This window comes from Bubalus bubalis, chromosome 5, assembly GCF_019923935.1.
Source record: "Bubalus bubalis isolate 160015118507 breed Murrah chromosome 5, NDDB_SH_1, whole genome shotgun sequence".
Classification (NCBI taxonomy): domain Eukaryota; kingdom Metazoa; phylum Chordata; class Mammalia; order Artiodactyla; family Bovidae; genus Bubalus; species Bubalus bubalis.
The window spans coordinates 297,325-315,815 of NC_059161.1; the positions used below are offsets into that span (position 1 = coordinate 297,325).

An 18,491-nucleotide genomic window follows, 5' to 3' on the forward strand; every position below is an offset into this window, starting at 1 on the left:
GCCCCCTGCACCTCCAGACGGGCCCTGTTTATAAAGTCGATGGCTGGACTTGCAGGGCACCAAAGGGGAACACCTGTGGGTGCGCCGGGGCCTGGCGCTGCTGTCGGGGGCGCTGGGGACCCAGCTGCCCTCTCTCTGCTGTGCTGCCGCAGCCGCACGGGGCTGAGCCCCTCAGCAGTTCAGGTGCGGCTGATACAACTGCGCTTAAATGTGGTAAGTTTCACCGTGAAAGATGCTCGACTGCATAAATCGTTAGGTAAATGGAAATTACATCCCTGCTGAGACGCCCGTGCGGGTGGCTGCGAGCAGAAGGACAGACAGTAACAGGTGTTGGCGAGATCGTGGCGCGGTCGGCGCCCTCAGCTCTGCTGGTGGAGACGGATCGGTGAGGCCGCTCCAGGAAGCAGCACAGACACTGTACGTCCCGTGTTGTGTTCCAAGGCATTTATCCAAGAGAACAGAAAACGTGTCCATGTAGAAGTTTGGGTACGAATGGTTGTAGCAGCTTTAGTCATAAAACAGGCAGAAAATGGAAGTGACCCAAATGCCCATCAAATGACGGGCAGAAACGTAAAATACAGTGTCCCTGTACAGTGGAACGCCGTGCGCGCGGCGTGTGTGTACAGCTTCAGACGTGGAAAGGCGGGAAGTACGGACACATGATAGCTGAATGAGCCTTGAAGGTGAGAGAAGCCAGTTACGAAAGGCAGCGTGTTTGAGATTCATTTCTGTGGGGCGCCCAGAACAGGCAGATCCACAGACACAGAAGGGAGGCCTGGGCTGCTAGGGGCTGGGGCAAGGGGTGACACAGACCTCCGGGAATCAGACAGCGGCACTGGCTGTACAGCTTTGTTGTTGTGCAGTCCAGCTGCCAAGTCGTGTCCGACGCTTTGTGACCCTGTGGGCTCCAGCACGCCGGGCTCCTCTGTCCTTCACTGTTTCCCGGAATTTACTCAGACTCGTGTCCATTGAGTTGGTGATGCCATCCAACGTCACTTTGCAACTTTACAAATGTACTAAAACCCACTGAATTGTGTACTTTAAGAGGATGACTGTCATGCTCCGTGAGTTAGCTCTCTGTAAACACACTGTATACATACGTGCATTTGTGGATCGTGGCCAGGATAATACTAGATGGTGATATTCCCAGAGTCAGACCATCTGGTCACGATCTTGGCTTTATTGCCTTCAGCAGCTTACTCACCCTCTCTGGGCTTCAGGTTTCTCAACTGTAAAATGGGGATGGTAATCAGACCACCTCACAGGGTCGTCATGACAGTTACACGGGCTACAATCCGAAAGTCCAGAGAAGTGTGCCTGGCAGGTGGCAGAGGACTTGGCCGAGTCAGCTGACACCAACGTTACTAGCGTCTCAACCAGAAATCCCCCAGGGCCCCTTCCGACTGTCGCCACACCTGGGCCCTGGCCCAGCCCCAGCCCGCCCCCACCCTCTTCCTTCCCCTCCCCCTCTGCCTGCAGATGGTCCTCACTAATGTGAGAACTGTTGCCATAACAACAGCTCTGCCCCCAGCAGCAGCGACTGCATTGGAGCCGGTGTCACGTGACGGCTCTGGGCGGCATCACCATGACACTGCCAGTGAGCCAGGAGGTTTATGGGGCAGGAGAGCCAGGCTCGTCAGGGGACCGGCCCGACCCCCACGCAGCAGGCAGGCCACCGTCAGCAGGAGGCCAGCCCTTGAGGCCCAGGAGGATGGGGTGGACAAAAAATGTCGAGAATTGGCTCTCTGACCCTGTAGCCCTGTAACCATCAGAGGGAGATGGAGCAGACAAGAGGGAGCTGGAGGCGGGCGCCCCCGGGTCCCACAGCCCTCTGTGTAGCCGCCCTGGACCAGCAGGTCTTTCCCGAGGCAGACCGTGCCGGACGTCAGGGAGTGGCTGTGCTGGGCTGGCTGGAGGGCCTGAGGGCTGCCTGCTGCAGAGAGAGGCCGCCAGTGCGCCCAGAAAGGGCCGGGCTGGGCAGGGTGCAGGATGACCCTGCTCCCTCTTGACCATGCACGCGTCTGCCCAGGAGCCCTGCAGAGCAGAAGGGCGGCCAGGGCAGGGCTGTGAAGCCTGACCCACTCTCCAGAGGGGGCACTCAGCGTGCAGCCGCTGGGGCAGAAAGCAACGGGTCTCCATGCTCTGGCCCTGCATCCGAGCTCGCCGCCTGGAGCCCACGGGTGCCCGGAGGCCAGGCACTGCCCCTCTGTTCTAGCCGGCGGCTCCCACTGGAGGTGCCAAGCCCCTGGCTGTTTCCCAGGAGGATGGCAGCCCTGGCATGCCGGGCACCCAAGGGGGCTGTGCTAACACCGGGAGTTGTCTGCCCGCAGCATTGCAGCAGCGCCCGGCGGCGCCCCCTGGTGGCCCATCGGGGACAGGCACACCTCAGGATCAGCACAGCGAGACTCCTGGGGGGTGAGGCCTGGGAACCCCGGAGTGGGCTTTCCCAGAGAGAGGACGGTGCTGTTTGTGCCCATGGAGCACACTTGGGCTGAGGGCCCAGGACACACTGCCCCGAGGCCTGGCCTCTGGAAGTCAGAGCCTGGTGTCAATGGGGAGACTGCTCTGGAGGCTGCAGCAAGGTGTCCGGGCTCTCAGACGGGGCCCCTGGTCGTGTTGCCCGTAGTGGGGCTTGGACGGTGCAGGTTCCTGGGCCCTGGCTCCAGCCCAGGCATCTCTAGGGGTGATACCCTGGCACCTGCACTTTCAGCCCTCTCCAGGAGAAGAGACATTTACTCAGGCTTCACCAGCTGCAGAGCTCCACAAGCCAGACGGTCAGAGTTGACTAGAGCCTTGAGTGTCCCCAGCCCCAGCTCCCTTATTCTATCCATAGGGCAACTGAAGGCCAGAAAGGGGGAGTAATTTACCCGAGGCCCCACAGCCAGCTGGCCCGCACCCTGCGGAAACCGCATGCCCAGCCCCCCAAGCCGCCTCTGTCCCTCCCCGCCAGCCTCACGGCTCCTCTTGGCCGAGTGCCCCCTGGAGACACGTTACTGGGGGCCCCTGAGCCAAGTCTTCTCATTCAATCAAAATCGAAACTGCTGGTGACAGGCAGACACCCCTGCCTCGTGATTCCGGCCCCAGGGGAGTCCCTCCTGCCCCCTTCTGGCCCCTGGCGGCTCCTCGCCTTGCCTCACATAGCCTTGCGGCCAGCACCTTGCTTTGTCGCCCTGGCGCTGCCTGGGTGCTCTGCCCACTCAGCAGCAGTGGGAGGATCACTTGCTGGTTGAGAAGGTTCAGGCTTCTCCCGGGCAAAGATGGGGACCTGAGAGCCCTCCATGGCAGGAAGCATGGACTGGCCACGCTGCAGGGCTCCGTAACAGCTGCCTCCAACCGTACTGTGACTTAAGGGGGGGATGACTGAATTAGTAGCAGGATAAACTGTTCCACACCGCATGCTGGTGGAGGGGGAGGCTCTGGCACGGAGGCCCAGCCCAGGCTCTTGCTGGGGCCTCTGGGCTCAGAGAGGGGTGGGGGGTGGAGTTGCAGGAGGACCGCTCGGCTCTGCCCGACGGCGGGGAGGTCTGTGTGCAGGGTGCTCTGTCCTCTGTCGGTTTCAGCCCCGCACCAAGCCTCACATGAGACAGAGCCTTCAGAGGCCACGGCCCCTGGGAGTCCATCTAGGGCAGGGTCACTGGCTGCCAGAGTCCACAGAACCCATCCGTATGACCTCTGAGCAATGAGGATATGTGAGGTGGGCCTGCAGTGCCTGCCCCGGCCAGACCTTGAAGGTCATGTCCTAGAGCAGAGAAGACAGACAGAAATGAGTCAGACTCCCAAAGACGTGGGACTCAGTGTCCACAGAGTGGTCATCTATAGACACTGGGGGTCGTGTGGCGGCACATAGATGCCCAAGGACCTTCTGGTTAGGGGTCATGTTGTCAGAGAGATGTGTGTTTGTAACTGGCTCTTAGTCAAAGCTATGGTTTTTCCAGTAGTCATGTATACATCGGAGAGTTGGACTTATAAAGAAAGCTGAGCACCAAAGAATTGATGCTTTTGAACTGTGATGTTGGAGAAGACTCTTGAGAGTCCTTTGGGCGGCAAGGACATCCAACCAGTCCATCCTAAAGGAAATCAGTCCTGAATATTCATTGGGAGAATTGATGCTGAAGCTGAAACTCCAATATTTTGGCCGCCTGATGCAAAGAACTGACTCATTTGAAAAGACCCTGATGCTGGGAAAGATTGAAGGCGGGAGGAGAAGGGGACAACAGAGGATGAGATGGCTGGATGGCATCACCAACTCAATGGACATGAGTTTGAGTAAACTCCGGGAGTTGGTGATGGACAGGGAGGCCTGGTGTGCTATGATTCGTGGGGTCACAAAGAGTTGGACACAACTGAGTGACTGAACTGTAACTTATTATTCTGATATTTTACCTGTGTGTGTTAGGGGCCTAAACTGGGACAAATTTTAGAATTTATAGAAGATTTAGGTGCTATCCTTGGGACAATAGGGTCAGGAGAGTTTTGTTTTTTTTTTCTTTTTGGAAGTTGCTGAGAGAGGGTGTGTGAGAGAGAGAGAGATGCCTCTCTCAGGTCCTCTAGCCTGGGTTTCTAGGTGGATGTATCTTGTGCTGTCTCAGACAGGTCCTTTACACAGTGGTCACCCCCACTGGTGACATCTGAGTGCGTCTCCACCTCAGGGCAACACGGGGCAGCCAGGCCAAGGCCTCCAGTGCTGGAGCCTCGGGCCCGCCCCTCCCCACCTGGTGGTGCTCACAAGCCTAACCCCCTCCGGCTGGAGTGACGTGCTGTTTCTTTTGAGCTCTGAAATGCTGGGGCTTGAAAATCTTCCTCTTGAGGCACTTCCGTTCCTCCTGTTGGTTCCTGCCTGGTCCATTCACTCGGGATGCAGGAGTCAGTCTAGAGGCTGGGCCCCGCCTCAGGCTGAACTGAATGTGTTGCAGGTAAGTCTCAAGTGTTCACCTGGCAGCCTCTGAAGTTCACGTCATTGTCAGCCGGTATAATTCAAGCTGTGCAGAGCTTGGGGAAATGTGCCTGCTGGGTGAGGGGCCCTGAGTCCCCCTCCTTCCTGCATGCCCCTAAATCTCTTGGGGTCGTTGTCCTCTCGCCCACTACATCAGGTTTCAGATCCAAGGCGAAGAGCTGGGCAGGGCATGTAGCTCCAGCCAATCCGGGTCGCCCCCCCACCCTACCCCACTCCTGTGGAGAACTTACTGTGGGCGTAGCACGCACGTCAGCTCTTTAATCCCCCTGACAGACCGGGGAGTGGGTACCACTATTCTCCCCTCTTCCTGGAGCATACAGCTCAGCAGGGTGGTGAAATGCCTCGCTCCAGGTCGGAAGGAACAGGGTGGGAGTTACCGCCAGCACCTGCCCTTGGCTGTGCGGACTGGACCTACGGTACCACTGGGCAGCCCTTCCGTTGGGACTCAGGAGATTCATGGTCTTGCCGTCCGGGGAAGCCTGCTGCCCGGATCAGGCTTCAGGCAGAAAGCACCCTGCTCGCCATCATCTTCCCAGGGCGCTGCCCCATCTCCAGCCCCAGGGACCCCTGTGCTCTACTTCCAGCTTTTCCCTCTGCACTTGTGGTGGGAGACGCATCCACACAACTCTCCGTGTGCACGTCTGCGGGGTGGCAGAGTGGGAAGCTTGTGATCCTGATGTGACGGCCCCCACGGGCTGCCTGCCGGACCGCGGAGGGGTGCGTCTGAGGTGTGTGTGCGTGTCGGAGGCCCTCCGTGGTCATGGAAAGAACAGCCCTGCAGTCTCACATGGAGGAAGTGCCTGGTTTTGAGTCCACCTCGATGGGACGCTGTGTGCATCTGGGTGGGTGTGCCTGCCCCTCCCCCAAGTGTGCGCACTGGGTGCAGAGTGGACTCCTCACAGAGACAGCAGTCTGTCTGTGGTCTCCTATGAGAAACTCCGCCCCGGTGCATGCTGGGAGGATGCTGTGGTCTCCTATGAGAAACTCCGCCCCGGTGCTTGCTGGGAGGGTGCCGTGGTCTGATATAAGAAGCTTCACCCCAGTGCATGAGAGAATGCTGTGGTCTCCTATGAGAAACTCCGCCCCGGTGCATGCTGGGAGGATGCTGTGGTCTCCTATGAGAAACTCCGCCCCGGTGCTTGCTGGGAGGGTGCCGTGGTCTGATATAAGAAGCTTCACCCCAGTGCATGAGAGAATGCTGTGGTCTCCTATGAGAAACTCCGCCCCGGTGCATGCTGGGAGGATGCTGTGGTCTCCTATGAGAAACTCCGCCCCGGTGCATGCTGGGAGGATGCTGTGGTCTCCTATGAGAAACTCCGCCCCGGTGCATGCTGGGAGGATGCTGTGGTCTCCTATGAGAAACTCCGCCCCGGTGCATGCTGGGAGGATGCTGTTTGTGGCAACTGTGTGTTACCCTGGTGACGGCTGATTTGAGGGAGAATGTTGCCACCTTCTGAGCCTGGGAAGCACACATCCAGACATCAGCCGACAAAACCTATCATTGTCAGAGTCATGTGGGCCCCGGACTAACACCCCACCCCAGTGAGCCTCGCGAAGATGGTGGAAAAGGGGGGAGAGGGATGACGGCTGTTACCGGTTTGGGGTCAGAGATGGGTAGGGGTGTGGGGTGAATCCTTTTACAGATGCTGCGTATTCGTAATTTAGAGTTAAAAATGTGAAGAGTACAGACACAGCCAGACTCTGAGGCGCCCTCAGCATCCCTCACCTAAGCTGAGCCTTTGGGGTGCAGGGTGATGTTCCCCAATATGGCCACCAGGGGACGCTGCTGGGGCGTGGAGGGATTGGTGGGGTGGTGCTTCTGCGACTGTCCTCAGCCCTGCTCTGTCCCAGCTCTGTCCCCGCCTGCCCCCATGCTCACCTGCTCCTGGGGTGGCACCCTGGTGCCACATGTTCCTCCTTATTACATTTCTGCACCTCCAGCCAGTCACCTCACCCACCCCCAAGAGCCACGGACCCGGTTGGACTGGTCACTTCCAAGGACTTCTGTGGCTCTGATTTGGATACTTTGGGGTAGCTCTGCCCCACTCTACTGGCATGTTATGAGGAGGACCCTGTGTGAGTTAAACATTTTTCTCTGTTTTGTTTTGTTTTGTTTTTTTGAAGACATCTTCCTAACGGGCACACATCCGTCCATTCTTTTTATGTATGCTGACCGTGGTCGAGTCCGTCCATGCTTGTGATGGCCCCTGAGTACCTGCTGTGTGCTGCCGCTGGCGGCACCAAGATGCTCTGTGAGGTGCAGGGCCCCACCTCTGGGGCTCAGTGTCTCCTCCGTGAAGTGGGGCAGCTGCACTGAGCTCCCCCACGTGCCGTGTGCCTCCACTCACTGAGGCCTGCAGGGGGTTGGCACACATGGTCTCCGGGTCACCCTCGGTCCCCTCCTCTCTGGACCACTCACCCCTTGGCTGTGCCCGCCTTTCCCCTTGTCTCTGCCAAATCCATGGAAAGCATCTCGCTGGCCCAGAAACCCGTGTCTCAGCAGCATATTCTTGGTCCTCATATAGGCGTCTTAGGGCCAAGGTTTAAATATACATGTACACTTTCTGACCCTGCCTGTTTTCCACGCCAAACCATCATGACAACCATGAAACGGCGCCAGGTGAGCCTTGCCAGGATAAACAGTCACGGGCAGCAGAGGAGTGATGTGAGGAGGCCCGCCCTCATCCCTGCCAGCTGCCAGCCTTCCTCCACCCCAGAGGTGGGGAGGAGAGGAGAGAAGACTGGGCTGGCCTGGGTGTGGAGCTACTTCTTGGGAAAGGTGCCCCTGAGGCTCTGGGAGGGCCGTGCACCTGGCTCCCTGCCCCCCTCCCCTGCCCCCACCTCGCTGACAAGGCAGGCCGAGCAGCCGCCAGCCCAACTTAGTCTTGGGGAAAATGCCTCCTGAATTCAGAGATGTCCTCCGTGGCAGCTTTTAGAGCTGCGCGCTCCTGCTGGGTCTGGGTGGGTGGGGGCTCATGGGCTCTAGGGTGAGACCCCGGGGGACTGGTTGAGGCAGTTGCCTGGGGTCAGAGCTGTTGGGTTTTCTCTGTTGCTTTGTCGTCATCTCTGTGGGCCCCTGACTCTCCCAGGTCGCTTTTCAGGGGGCATTGAGGGAGCTGCCTGCATTCAATGACTGGTCCAAGGTCCAAGAGAAGCCATGGGTTGGGCGGACTGTGTGTCCGCTCCACAGAGGCTTCCTGGCTGGAGTGCAGGAGTGAAGGGGACGTTCTGGAGTGTCTTCACACTTGGTACCCTCAGTCTTTCGGATGCTTTTCCCCCGGAAAGGCGATGGGGTCTGTTTCTGTTGGCTGTGGTCACCTCTCCTTTGTCTGCGGTGATGTCCTGCCTGCAAACCACAGCTGGTTCCACAGCCCTGATCCTTCAGGAGTCTGCACTGGGGCTGCGCCCACACACGCTCGCCCGGATGTGCACCTCTGGCCTGGGGTCTGCATGCCCAGCCTTCCCGCGGCTGCTCACCGCCCCTCCCCACCAGCATCTCCGGGGCCCTGCACGCCGACGGCCCCTGCAGGTGCTCCCAGCCAGGGCCTGATGCCAGCTCCCACCAGCTCCCAGCGCCGACCCCTAGCACCACTCCCTGGCTCTGGGCTCAGTGACATCACAGCACCCTTGCAGAGTATTTCTGCCCCGGAGACTGGCCAACACCACACATCCGGGCACCCCTGCCTCCAAGAGCCAGGGTGAAACACCAATCCATGCACCACGGCGGGCTGGGTATTGGGCAGATGTTCCAGCTAACCCCAACTACAGGGGCCTGGTCTGGAACCTCTGCTAGGAGAAGCTGCTGCTGCTAAGTTGCTTCAGTTGTGTCCGACTCTGTGCAACTCCATAGACTGCAGCCCACCAGGCTTCCCCATCCCTGGGATTCTCCTGGCAAGAACACTGGAGTGGGTTGCCATTTCCTTCTCCAATGCATGAAAGTGAAAAGTGAAAGTGAAGTCGCTTAGTCGTGTCCGACTCCTAGCGACCCCATGGACTGCAGCCCACCAGGCCCCTCTGTCCATGGGATTTTCCAGGCAAGAGTACTGGAGTGCGGTGCATTTGCCTACAGGGCCCCCCAAAGTGATGTGGGCCAGGTTGGTCCTGTGGGTGTCTGGGAGGACACTGAAGGCTGGTGCCCCTGTCCCTTCCAGGGCTGGGACCTCAGGGGCTCAAGGGCGTGTCCCAGGCCCTTAGGAAGGCCTGAAAGGCAGTCATGTCCCAGGACCCATCCAGGGATGCAGCCTCTGGCCACCTCCAACTCAGCAGTAAGTCCTCCCCACTCACCCAGCTCCTCTCCTCCCTCCAGACCCTGAGTCCCAGAGAAAGAGGACCGTGCAGAATGTCCTGGATCTGCGCCAGAACCTGGAGGAAACCATGTCCAGCCTTCGAGGGTCCCAGGTGACTCACAGGTAAGAGCCCACTGCCCCTCCTTCCCTCTGTGGAGGGCGGGCCCCCCACCTGGGCCGGGGCAGCATGCACCGAGTCCATGGGGGGAGCGCGCCCTTGCCTGGCGTTGGCTTCTGCTGGACACTTTGACTTCATCTCGTCAGGCTGGAGCCTCACTGGATGGGTGGAAGGAGGAGCCAGCACGCGGCTCAGGCCATGACTGCCCTCCTCCACGCCCTCCTGGGTGTCCACTTCCCCGTTGTCTCAAGGGCTTGCTCACTCCCTTCCTCTCCCTGTGCTGAAGCTTCCACGTGCCCTTCCTGACATGCAGCAGCCTTCTTGCCCCCTCAGCCGGCAAGCGGCCCAGCCTCCGCGCCGTGCGGACACCCTCCTCCTGCCCCTCACGAGCCCTTGCAGCCCCACCGTGCGGGGCACCCCCGCCCTCCTGCCGCGCCCCCACCCTCCTGCCGCGCCTCTCTCTGCCCTGGTGTCCTGGCCCCAGGCTCGGCATGACTCAGAATTTCCTGCACTGGCTCCTGGGGCTGCCCAGATGAGCTCATGCTGTCAGCTCCAAGGGGGACAGAGGGCCGGGCTACACCCTGGGGTAGGGGGCAAGCCGCCAGGATTGAGAAATCCTGGGGGTGTGGAGCAGGAAGGTAGAGAAGAGTCGGTTCCTCCCCACCTCCTGGGATTGGAAAATGAGAGCAAATGGGCAGTGGGAGAAGGACTTCTCCTGACCCAGGTGTGTGGCCAACTTATATGCAAACCAAACTTACATACCTCCAGTGACAGAGGACTCATCACTTCCCAGCCATGCCGTCCTCGTGGGGAGGTGGTGACTGTGAAGGGGAGCTGAGTCTGGCCTCAGTGGCTCCCAGCTCCCTTGCTGAGATCCTCTTGTCCCTCCTTCCCACGCTCCTCCCCAGCCCTACCCCATCCCCCGCCTGGGACACTCAGCACATCGCTCCCAGACATCTGAAACATTTCCCGTGATAAGCAGAGCTTGCTGTCTCTGTGACTACCTCTGCTCGAGCCAGCAGGATTCTAACTGCTGAAGGAATGTGATGAGGAGGGCTGAGAAGAAAGTGGATGTGGGCTCTGGGAGGCTCTGGGACCCTGTACATCCGTCTCCAGCCCTCCCAGCCCTAAGCAAGAACCCACGTGGGACAGGGGTCTGGCTCGACTCCTCTCACCGTTTTGAGGACCCAGTGGATTAAGTCTTGGATGCCCTCCTTCCCCAGCCAGGGAAGTTGTTGGAACAGCTCAGCCCCACCTTGCCTGCCAGCCCCATGCCAAAGAAGGCCCACGCGCTCTGCTCCTGAGGGGTCACACCCCAGGTGACTCACCCGCAGGGCAAGGGCAGCAGCCCCCGTCTCCTGTCCCCACGCCCGACCCCCACACGAAGGCAGCTTGACCCCGTGCAGGCCTTGCTGCTTTCTGCAGGGGAACAGGAAGGCCTCGTGTGTAAAGTTGACCAGTTAGAGGGCAGCGCCTGGGCCTCTGGCTCGTCTCCCTCTATGGGAAAGGAACCAAGAGCCCTGAAGCCACCCTTCTGTTTACTGTGGACCCAGAGCCACTTCCCCCCTGAGCCTTTGGTTTATGTTATTCCTGGTGCACACTCTGATAGCCAAAACAATGACTCCCTCAGCTTTGATGGCTCTTGTACCAAACGCTTTACATCAGTCAGCCCTCCCTTGGCCCTGGGAGTGGACAGGATGTGCACACAAGGCCTGGTTAGAGGAGGAGCAGCGAGAGGCTGGGGAGAAGGGGCCACGTGCCAGACTCGCCCAGGCTGATCAGGGTGCTTCTGCATCCAGCGAGTCAGGGGCGCAGCTCCCAGGACAGACACGGGCTGTGTCCTGGAGGAGCTCACGGCCCAGTGAGCACGCCCAGCAAGGCGATTTTCACCCTGGAGTCACAGGCTGCCTGTAGTTTAGTTCCTTTTTGGAAACCTTTCCGCCCGTGCTACTTCCCCTATTTCTCTGGCTCGATTCCCCCACAAGGAGAGAGTCTGGGTCAGGGGGCTGGGGCTGCAGAGGAAGTGAGACTGCCCCCCGGCCACCCCCAGCCCGCTCCGGCCCATCACGCCGTCCACCCCACACACGTCCTCCCCAGAGAGGAGCAAGACTGGAAGGTGGGATCTGGGACTGGAAATCAGGGACCCAGGTTTGAGCTAGAGTTTCGGCCACTGACTCAGAAGTGTCTGGAGGTATGTTTGGGATAAAGATGAGCGGTGGGGTCAGGGCTGCCCCCTCACCGCACTGCCAGGAGAACAGAACCGGGGGCACAGCCGCTCTTGGTGCCAAGTTTGCCCTGTAAACAGGCTTCCCTAGAGCGCCCATCCCAACCAGGACTGTCACGCCCTCTTCCTTCTCTCCTAGTCTCCTTGACACGGCAGCTTGTTTTTATCAAGTCCTTACTGCGTGAGGCCCAGTCCCGAGTCTCAGGCAGAGAATCCTCCTGCTTGCTCGTCTGACCCGAGCAGCAGGAGTGAGGCCGGCCACCTCTCAGGACCATAGGCGCCCCCTTCAGGGAACTTCCATGCTCCCCAAGCTCTGCGTCATTAGAGAGACAAAGCGTGCAAGGCATGGCAAGGCCGGCAGGAGGGCCCAAGGGGAGACGCCGGGCAGCAACCAGGCCGGGAAGCCTGCTCACTGACCACCCTGCCATCAGGTCCCTGCGCACCCACAGGGCTTCCACAGGGACCACCATCCGGCTCAACCTGAGCTCATAACAGAAAAGAGGTGCTGGACGCTCTGAGCAGAGTGGATGATCGAGGCCTTCTACTCTTGCGTGACCCCTCCCACCCTGCCGCACGGGTTTACTGGGCACCTTCTACATACCAGGCACTTGCATGTGGTCCTTCTGAATCTATATATGATGAAGTAGCTGTTATAGTTTCATCTCCATTTGACAGATGAGGAGATGGAGACTCAGGAAAGTTGATGAGGAATCTGGCTCATTATCTATTAAGTAGAGCAGTCAAACGGGTCATATTACAAAATCTGTGCCCTCGACCGTGGACGGGATCCCTTCCCTTCTGCCCACTAGCCTCTTCCTTTGACACCTGAGCTGACGTGTAGCAGGGCCTACACCCTGAGAGGCCGCCTGGAGGCCGGGCGTGGGGGTGGGGGGGTGCTGGGGCAGGAGTGGGGAGGGAGGCACCACGCGGTGCCTGAGGACAGTGCTCCGGGCTCCGCGCAGGGCCGGAGGGTAACCAGTGCCTTTCTGCCTGCCCAGCTCCCTGGAGATGACTTGCTATGACAGTGATGATGCCAACCCCCGCAGCGTGTCCAGTCTGTCCAACCGCTCGTCACCCCTTTCCTGGCGCTACGGCCAGTCCAGCCCGCGGCTGCAGGCCGGGGATGCGCCGTCGGTGGGCGGCAGCTGCCGCTCGGAGGGGCCACCTGCCTGGTACATGCACGGGGAGCGCGCGCACTACGCGCACACCATGCCCATGCGCTCCCCGAGCAAGCTCGGCCACATCTCGCGCCTGGAGCTGGTCGAGTCCCTGGACTCGGAAGACGTGGACCTCAAGTCCGGCTACATGAGCGACAGCGACCTCATGGGCAAGACCATGACGGAGGACGACGACATCACCACTGGGTAGGGGTGGCCTGCGGGCCGCTGGGAGGTGGGCAGTCCGGAGATCGGACGTGGGAAGGGCGGGTGGACCCCGGGGGCGGGGGATGGGGGGGTGGAGGAGGTGCGGGGGACGGTTCACGGGGACCGCGGAGGAGCGAATAGCCCAGGGAGGCCGAGGGGACCGCCGACAGCCCGGCGCATGGACCCCCGTAGGGCGGATGAACCTCGGCCCGGGGCCGGGGCTGCCAAGGTCGAGGACCGCGTGCTGGTCCCGGGCAGCCGAGGGGGCGACGAGGGGGCTGGCGTCTGGGGGAGCTGATTGGTCAGCGAGGGCGCCGCATCACTAGTCCCTGCAGCTGTCACTCTGCCTCGCCCCGCCCTCCTGGTCTCCGCCCCCACCGGCCAGTGGCTCCGCGGCTGCGTGTGGGCCTGGAGAGTCACGGTGACAGCGACCCGTCCCCCGAAAGGCCGCTGGAAGAGAGGCCAACGCGTTTGTTGGCAGCCCTGGCCCCGGGCGCAGCACTATCTCCGCTGCCTCCGCCAGGCCCAGCCCTGGCGCCCTCCCTCCCCTGGTTTCTCCTGCAAACCTCTGCCCACGCTGCAACGTCTATCCAACAGAGCCTGTCGAGAGCCCTTCTTTCCCGCCTTCTTCCTCTTGTCTCTTTCTGCCCTGGTAAAGCCGTTTGGTTCGTGGAGTAACTTGGACAGAGAGGCGGGGGAGCAGTCTGGAACACAAGGGGAGAGGGCAGGAGGAGAGGGGTGCTGGGGTCTCGGTGTTCAAGCCGGGGGCTCCCAGAACCCAGGGCGCTCCTGGAGGCTCTCGGGCACCCCCACACACACCCCACATCCGGCACCCCCATCCGCCCACCTGCCACCCCCACCCCTGACTGGCTCCGCCCCCCCTCACCCGTGACACAGGAGGCTGCAGGGCCCCTCCCCGACCCCTGGGGACCACCTCTCCCCAGTAAACAGATTGAACTGGAGGAGAGTGGGAAGTAGCTGAGGTCCGGGCCATCCACTGCTCCCCACCCCGGGGCTGTACTGGGAGGGCCTGGCAGGGCCCTTTGGGCTGACAGGCTGCTTTGAAACAAAACAGCTGACTCACCAACGGGGCTGTTTACTGCCTGTAAGTCCCAGGGGCCAGCCGACCTCACACTCCCATTGGCCAGCCCGGGGCTGGGACCCGAGATGACTGTCCAGCTCCTCCTGGGCACGGAGGGTGTGCTGGGCCACCGGGAGCCTGATCCCTGCCCCAGGAAGCCCTTCTTCTCTGAGAAAGTGTCCTGTCCTGCCCCCTGACAGCACCCAGCTGGACAGGTCAAAAGCACAAGCCTTGGGGCTGAGGGCTCTGAAAGCCCTGCTGTGTGGGAAGGACCAGGGCCCCACCTGCAGGGCCCCCCACACCAGACAGAGGCAGGAGAGTCGGCGCCCCAAGCACACAGGGGCCATGCAGAGCACTCCCTGGCCAGGCCCCTGCCCTGGGAGAGAGCCCAGTCTGAGGCTGGCGATGGCACCCCAGCAGCTGACTGGCTGTGTGAACTTGGACAAGTCCCTTAACCTCTCTAGGCTTCAGTTTGTCTCTGCTCAGTGCAGATGATTGTAGAACCTGTGCCATGGTGACTTTGAAGGTTAAGTGCTTTCCTCACAGGAGGTGTTTGGAATAGCTCCTGGCTCTTCGTAAATGCTCAATACTCGTTGGAGTGAACTGAAGTCGCTCAGTCGTGTCCGAATCTTTGCGACCCCATGGACTGTAGCCTACCAGGCTCCTTGGTCCATGGGATTTTCCAGGCGAGAGTATTGGAGTGGGTTGCCATTTCCTTCTCCAGGGGATCTTCCCGACCCAGGGATTGAACCCAGATCTCCTGCATTGTAGGCAGATGCTTTACCGTCTGAGCTACCAGGGAAGCCCCAATACACGTTAGCTCGTATTTATTGCCATTATTCCTATTATTGTTACTATTATTCCTATCATTGTTAAAACGCCCTCTCCAAAGGTCAGTAGGGACTCTTGCCGTCTGCGGGACCCAGACTCACCCCCCGGGGACCGGGCGGTCCCGCAGAACCCCGCCGGGGTTGGCAGCAAGGACCGACGTGTCAGCAGCCGGCCATTCCTGGGGACACAGATGGGGGATGGGAGCCGGGAAGACGCCCTTACCCACCCTCGAGCACCCTGTCTTTGTTCTCTGCCCCTGGACGGCGTGTATGCCTGGAATCCATGTGCGGGACCCTCCCTCCCTGGGTTCACTCTCCCCACAGTCCAGGGACGCCTGCGGTTCCCAGGGGTGCAGAGTGTCCGGGGCGATACCCACCGGGCGGACCTCACTGTGCCCTGCAGTGCTGGAGCCAGGATAGCTTCACGGAGGCTGCTGCGGTTAGGCTGCAGTCCGCAGCCGCGCTCAAAGCCCGTTACAGGGAGCCCCAGCGCTCACTGCCCCGCCAGCCCGGCGAGCACAGCAGGCCCTCAGTGCCCTTGAGCAGTCCGAGTTGAGGGGAGTCCGTTTATGTTCCTCAGTAATTTTAATGTAAGCGGTTGCTTCTCAGTTACGAGTTTTCACAGTTAAGGGTTGTTTTTTTCTAGAAAGCTAGAATCGAGGTGTCCTGGGTTCCAGCAAACCTGAGCCACGCTTGCCAGCCTCTCCTTGGCCCTCCCTCCCCCGCTGCAGTTCCCATCCAGGTTTGGTAACTTACCAAGCGCCCTGCTTCTGAGGAAACCGCTTTTCCTACGCATAAAACGGGCAGAGCTGTTCTCTGCTCCCAGCGGCTACTCCTCATCTCCCCGTTGGCCCCTGCCCATGGTCATTCACTTCCTGCCTCTCCAAAGCCCCAGCACAGGGCCAGCGGGACAGGTGAGGCTGCCCCCTCCCGCCGGCCGATAGCTGCCATGAGCCGTCCGGGTGAGCTGCGGACAGCGGGGACCCCCAGGCTTTCCTGGTGCCTGCAGTTACCTGCTGGGGGCCGTCCACCTGGAGCTCTTGCCAAGTTCGCGTTCAGCCCTGAGTCAGATCCCACCCCCACTCCATCCAAATGCCCTGTCCTTTCCCGGGTTGTGCATCCAGCTGAGCTCAGGGAAGGCAGAGTCTTCAAACTGAAGCTCAGCAAACCAGGATGACGAAAGGGAATGCAGTTGCCAAAACCACTGTGTACTTAAAGTCAAGTATTTAAACAATTGTGGTAAAATGTGTCTTTTTGTATGGCGAATATCTTAACCACGTTTAAGAGTTCAGTGGCATTAATTCCATTCGGATTACCGTGTCACCATCACCAATGTTCATCCCCGGGACTCTTTTCATCTTCCCAGACTGAAGCTCTGCGCACGTGAGATGCTCACTCCCTCGCCCTCCCCGGCCCCTGCCCCTCCACTTCCTGTCTCTAGGAGCCCGGCTACTCTAGGAGCCTCACAGAAGTGGGCTCACACCGTGTGTGCCTTTTTCTGATTGGCTTATGTCACTCAGCGGTAGGTCCTCAAGGTTCATCCACAGCAGGCGCCAGAATTTCCTTCCTTTTCAGGGCCAAATAATGTTCCACTGTGTATACACACCACATTTAGCTTATCCATTTACCCATCGATGTGCATTTGGGTTGCTTCTACTTCTGGCTATTATGAATAGCTTGCTATGGACAAGGGTGTGCAAATATCTGCTTGAGAATCTGCTTTCGATTCTATGGGGTGTATTCACAGTGGTGGTATTGCTGGATAGTTCCGTTTAATTTTTTGAGGAATTACCGTACTGTTTTCCACAGCAGCTGCACCATTTTACATTCCCACCAGCGATGTGCAAGGGTTATAATTACTCAACTTCCTTGCCCACAGTTGTTATTTTCTATGTGTTTGTTTTTTAATAACAGTCCTCCTGATGGGTGGGAAGCAGTGTCTCACTGTGGCTTTAATCTGTATTTCCCTAATGACTAGAGATGCTGAACATCTTGTCTCGTGTTTCTTAGCCATTTTCATGTCTTCTTCAGAGAAGTGTTTGTCCAGGCCCTCTGTCCATTTTTTAGTTAGGCCGTTCGGTTGTTCTGGTTGAGTTGTAGGAGTCCTTTATATATTCTGGATATTGATCTCTCATCAGACACATGATGTGATTTGCACACATTTTCTCCCATTCTGTGGGTTGCCTTTTCTTTCTCTTGATGGTGTTCTTTAATGCATGAAAGTTTTCATTTTGATCAAGTCCAGTTTATCTACTGTTTCTCTTATTGCCTGCCTGTGGATGTCATAGCCAAGAAATTATTGCCAAATCCACTGTCCTGAACCCTTTCCCCAATGTTTCTCTCCAAGAGTTTTATCACGACTAAGGCTTTTAAAAAATACAGACTCCATGTCTCCCGCCCTGCCTACCACAGCAGATTCTCTGCTACTCAGGAAGCCGTATTTTTCTGACACTTCTCAGTGATTTGGGGCTAGTTCGTCTTCCCTTTAAGTTAAGAAATCTTCTGCATAGTAATCCCAACAGCCTCTCTCAGCCTTGATTTGCATGGGCGCAGTGACAGGGGGCTTGTGCGTGCGTCCCAGTTACTTCAGTCATGTCCGACTCTTTGTGACCCCATGGACTGTAGCCCACCAGGCTCCCCTGTCCGCGGGCCTCTCCAGGCAAGAATGTTGGAGTGGGTTGCCGTGACCTCCTCCAGGGCATCTTCCCCACTGACGGATGGAACTCTCATCTTCTGTGTTGGCAGGCAGGTTCTTTACCACCAGGAAGCCTGATGGGGGGCTTATTCACCTGCAAATAGAGTAAGATGAAAAACAAGCGTCTAAGTGTCCCCTGACGTCTGCGTCACTTCTGCCCAGTGACTCGGATGCTGTCATCTGAGAAAGAAGGACCGAGTGGAAGCCTCCTTCCAGACATTTGTCGTGTTCTCAAGGCTAGCTCAGAGTCTCTTCTCCAGACAAAGACAAGCTCATTCATTTCAGTACTTCCTGAAATGACCCAGATTTCCAGCTCCCTGTTGTTCTCATCACCCCCCTGTGCAAGCAGGTCGTCAACAACCCCTTAACACCGGGCACCTGGACTGACCTGCCTGCCGTGGTCCTGCTGGGATGATGCCCAGAACACAGCGCCGTGGACAGCGCCGGCCTGGCCCTGTCCTCAGTGACGGTGCGGGACATTTCTGCCCCCGAGAAGAGAAAAGGAATTTTCTTTTCTGAAAGTAGGAAGGTCTAGGATTTCATCTAAGGAAGGAGATGAGCTCCACAGCCATCCGTGGCCCCCAGGGTTGAAGCTGGAGGGGGAGCGGCGGCACCTGTGGAGGGGAAAGCAGGCTCCGGGTACGGGGTGTGCGTGTGTGCTCTGGGTGTGCATGTGTGTATATGGGCTGTGTGTGCGTGTGTGTGCATGTTGTATATGGGGTGTGTGTGCGTGTGTGTGCATGTTGTGTGTGGGCTGTGTGTGCATGTGTATGTGTGCATGTTGTGTATGAGCTGTGTGTGCATGTGTGTGTGTGCATGTGTGTGTGTGTGCATGTTGTGTATGGGGTGTGTGTGCATGTGTGTGCATGTTGTGTATGGTGTGTGTGTGCGTGTGTGTATGGGCTGTGTGTGTGTGCATGTTGTATATGGGGTGTGTGT

The 18,491-nt window shown here is 58.8% G+C and overlaps 1 protein-coding gene across 6 annotated transcripts in view; it reads left to right on the forward strand.

Moving 5' to 3' along the window:
- Positions 1-18,491, forward strand: part of NAV1 (neuron navigator 1) — a 191,854-nt gene that overhangs the window by 106,041 nt on the left and 67,322 nt on the right. For all 6 annotated transcript variants that reach the window (XM_044942578.2, XM_025285236.3, XM_044942574.2 and 3 more), the window contains 2 exons: positions 9,261-9,363; positions 12,581-12,946. In XM_044942578.2, coding sequence (XP_044798513.2) covers positions 9,261-9,363; positions 12,581-12,946 — 469 coding nt within the window. The remainder of the gene's footprint in view (positions 1-9,260; positions 9,364-12,580; positions 12,947-18,491) is intronic.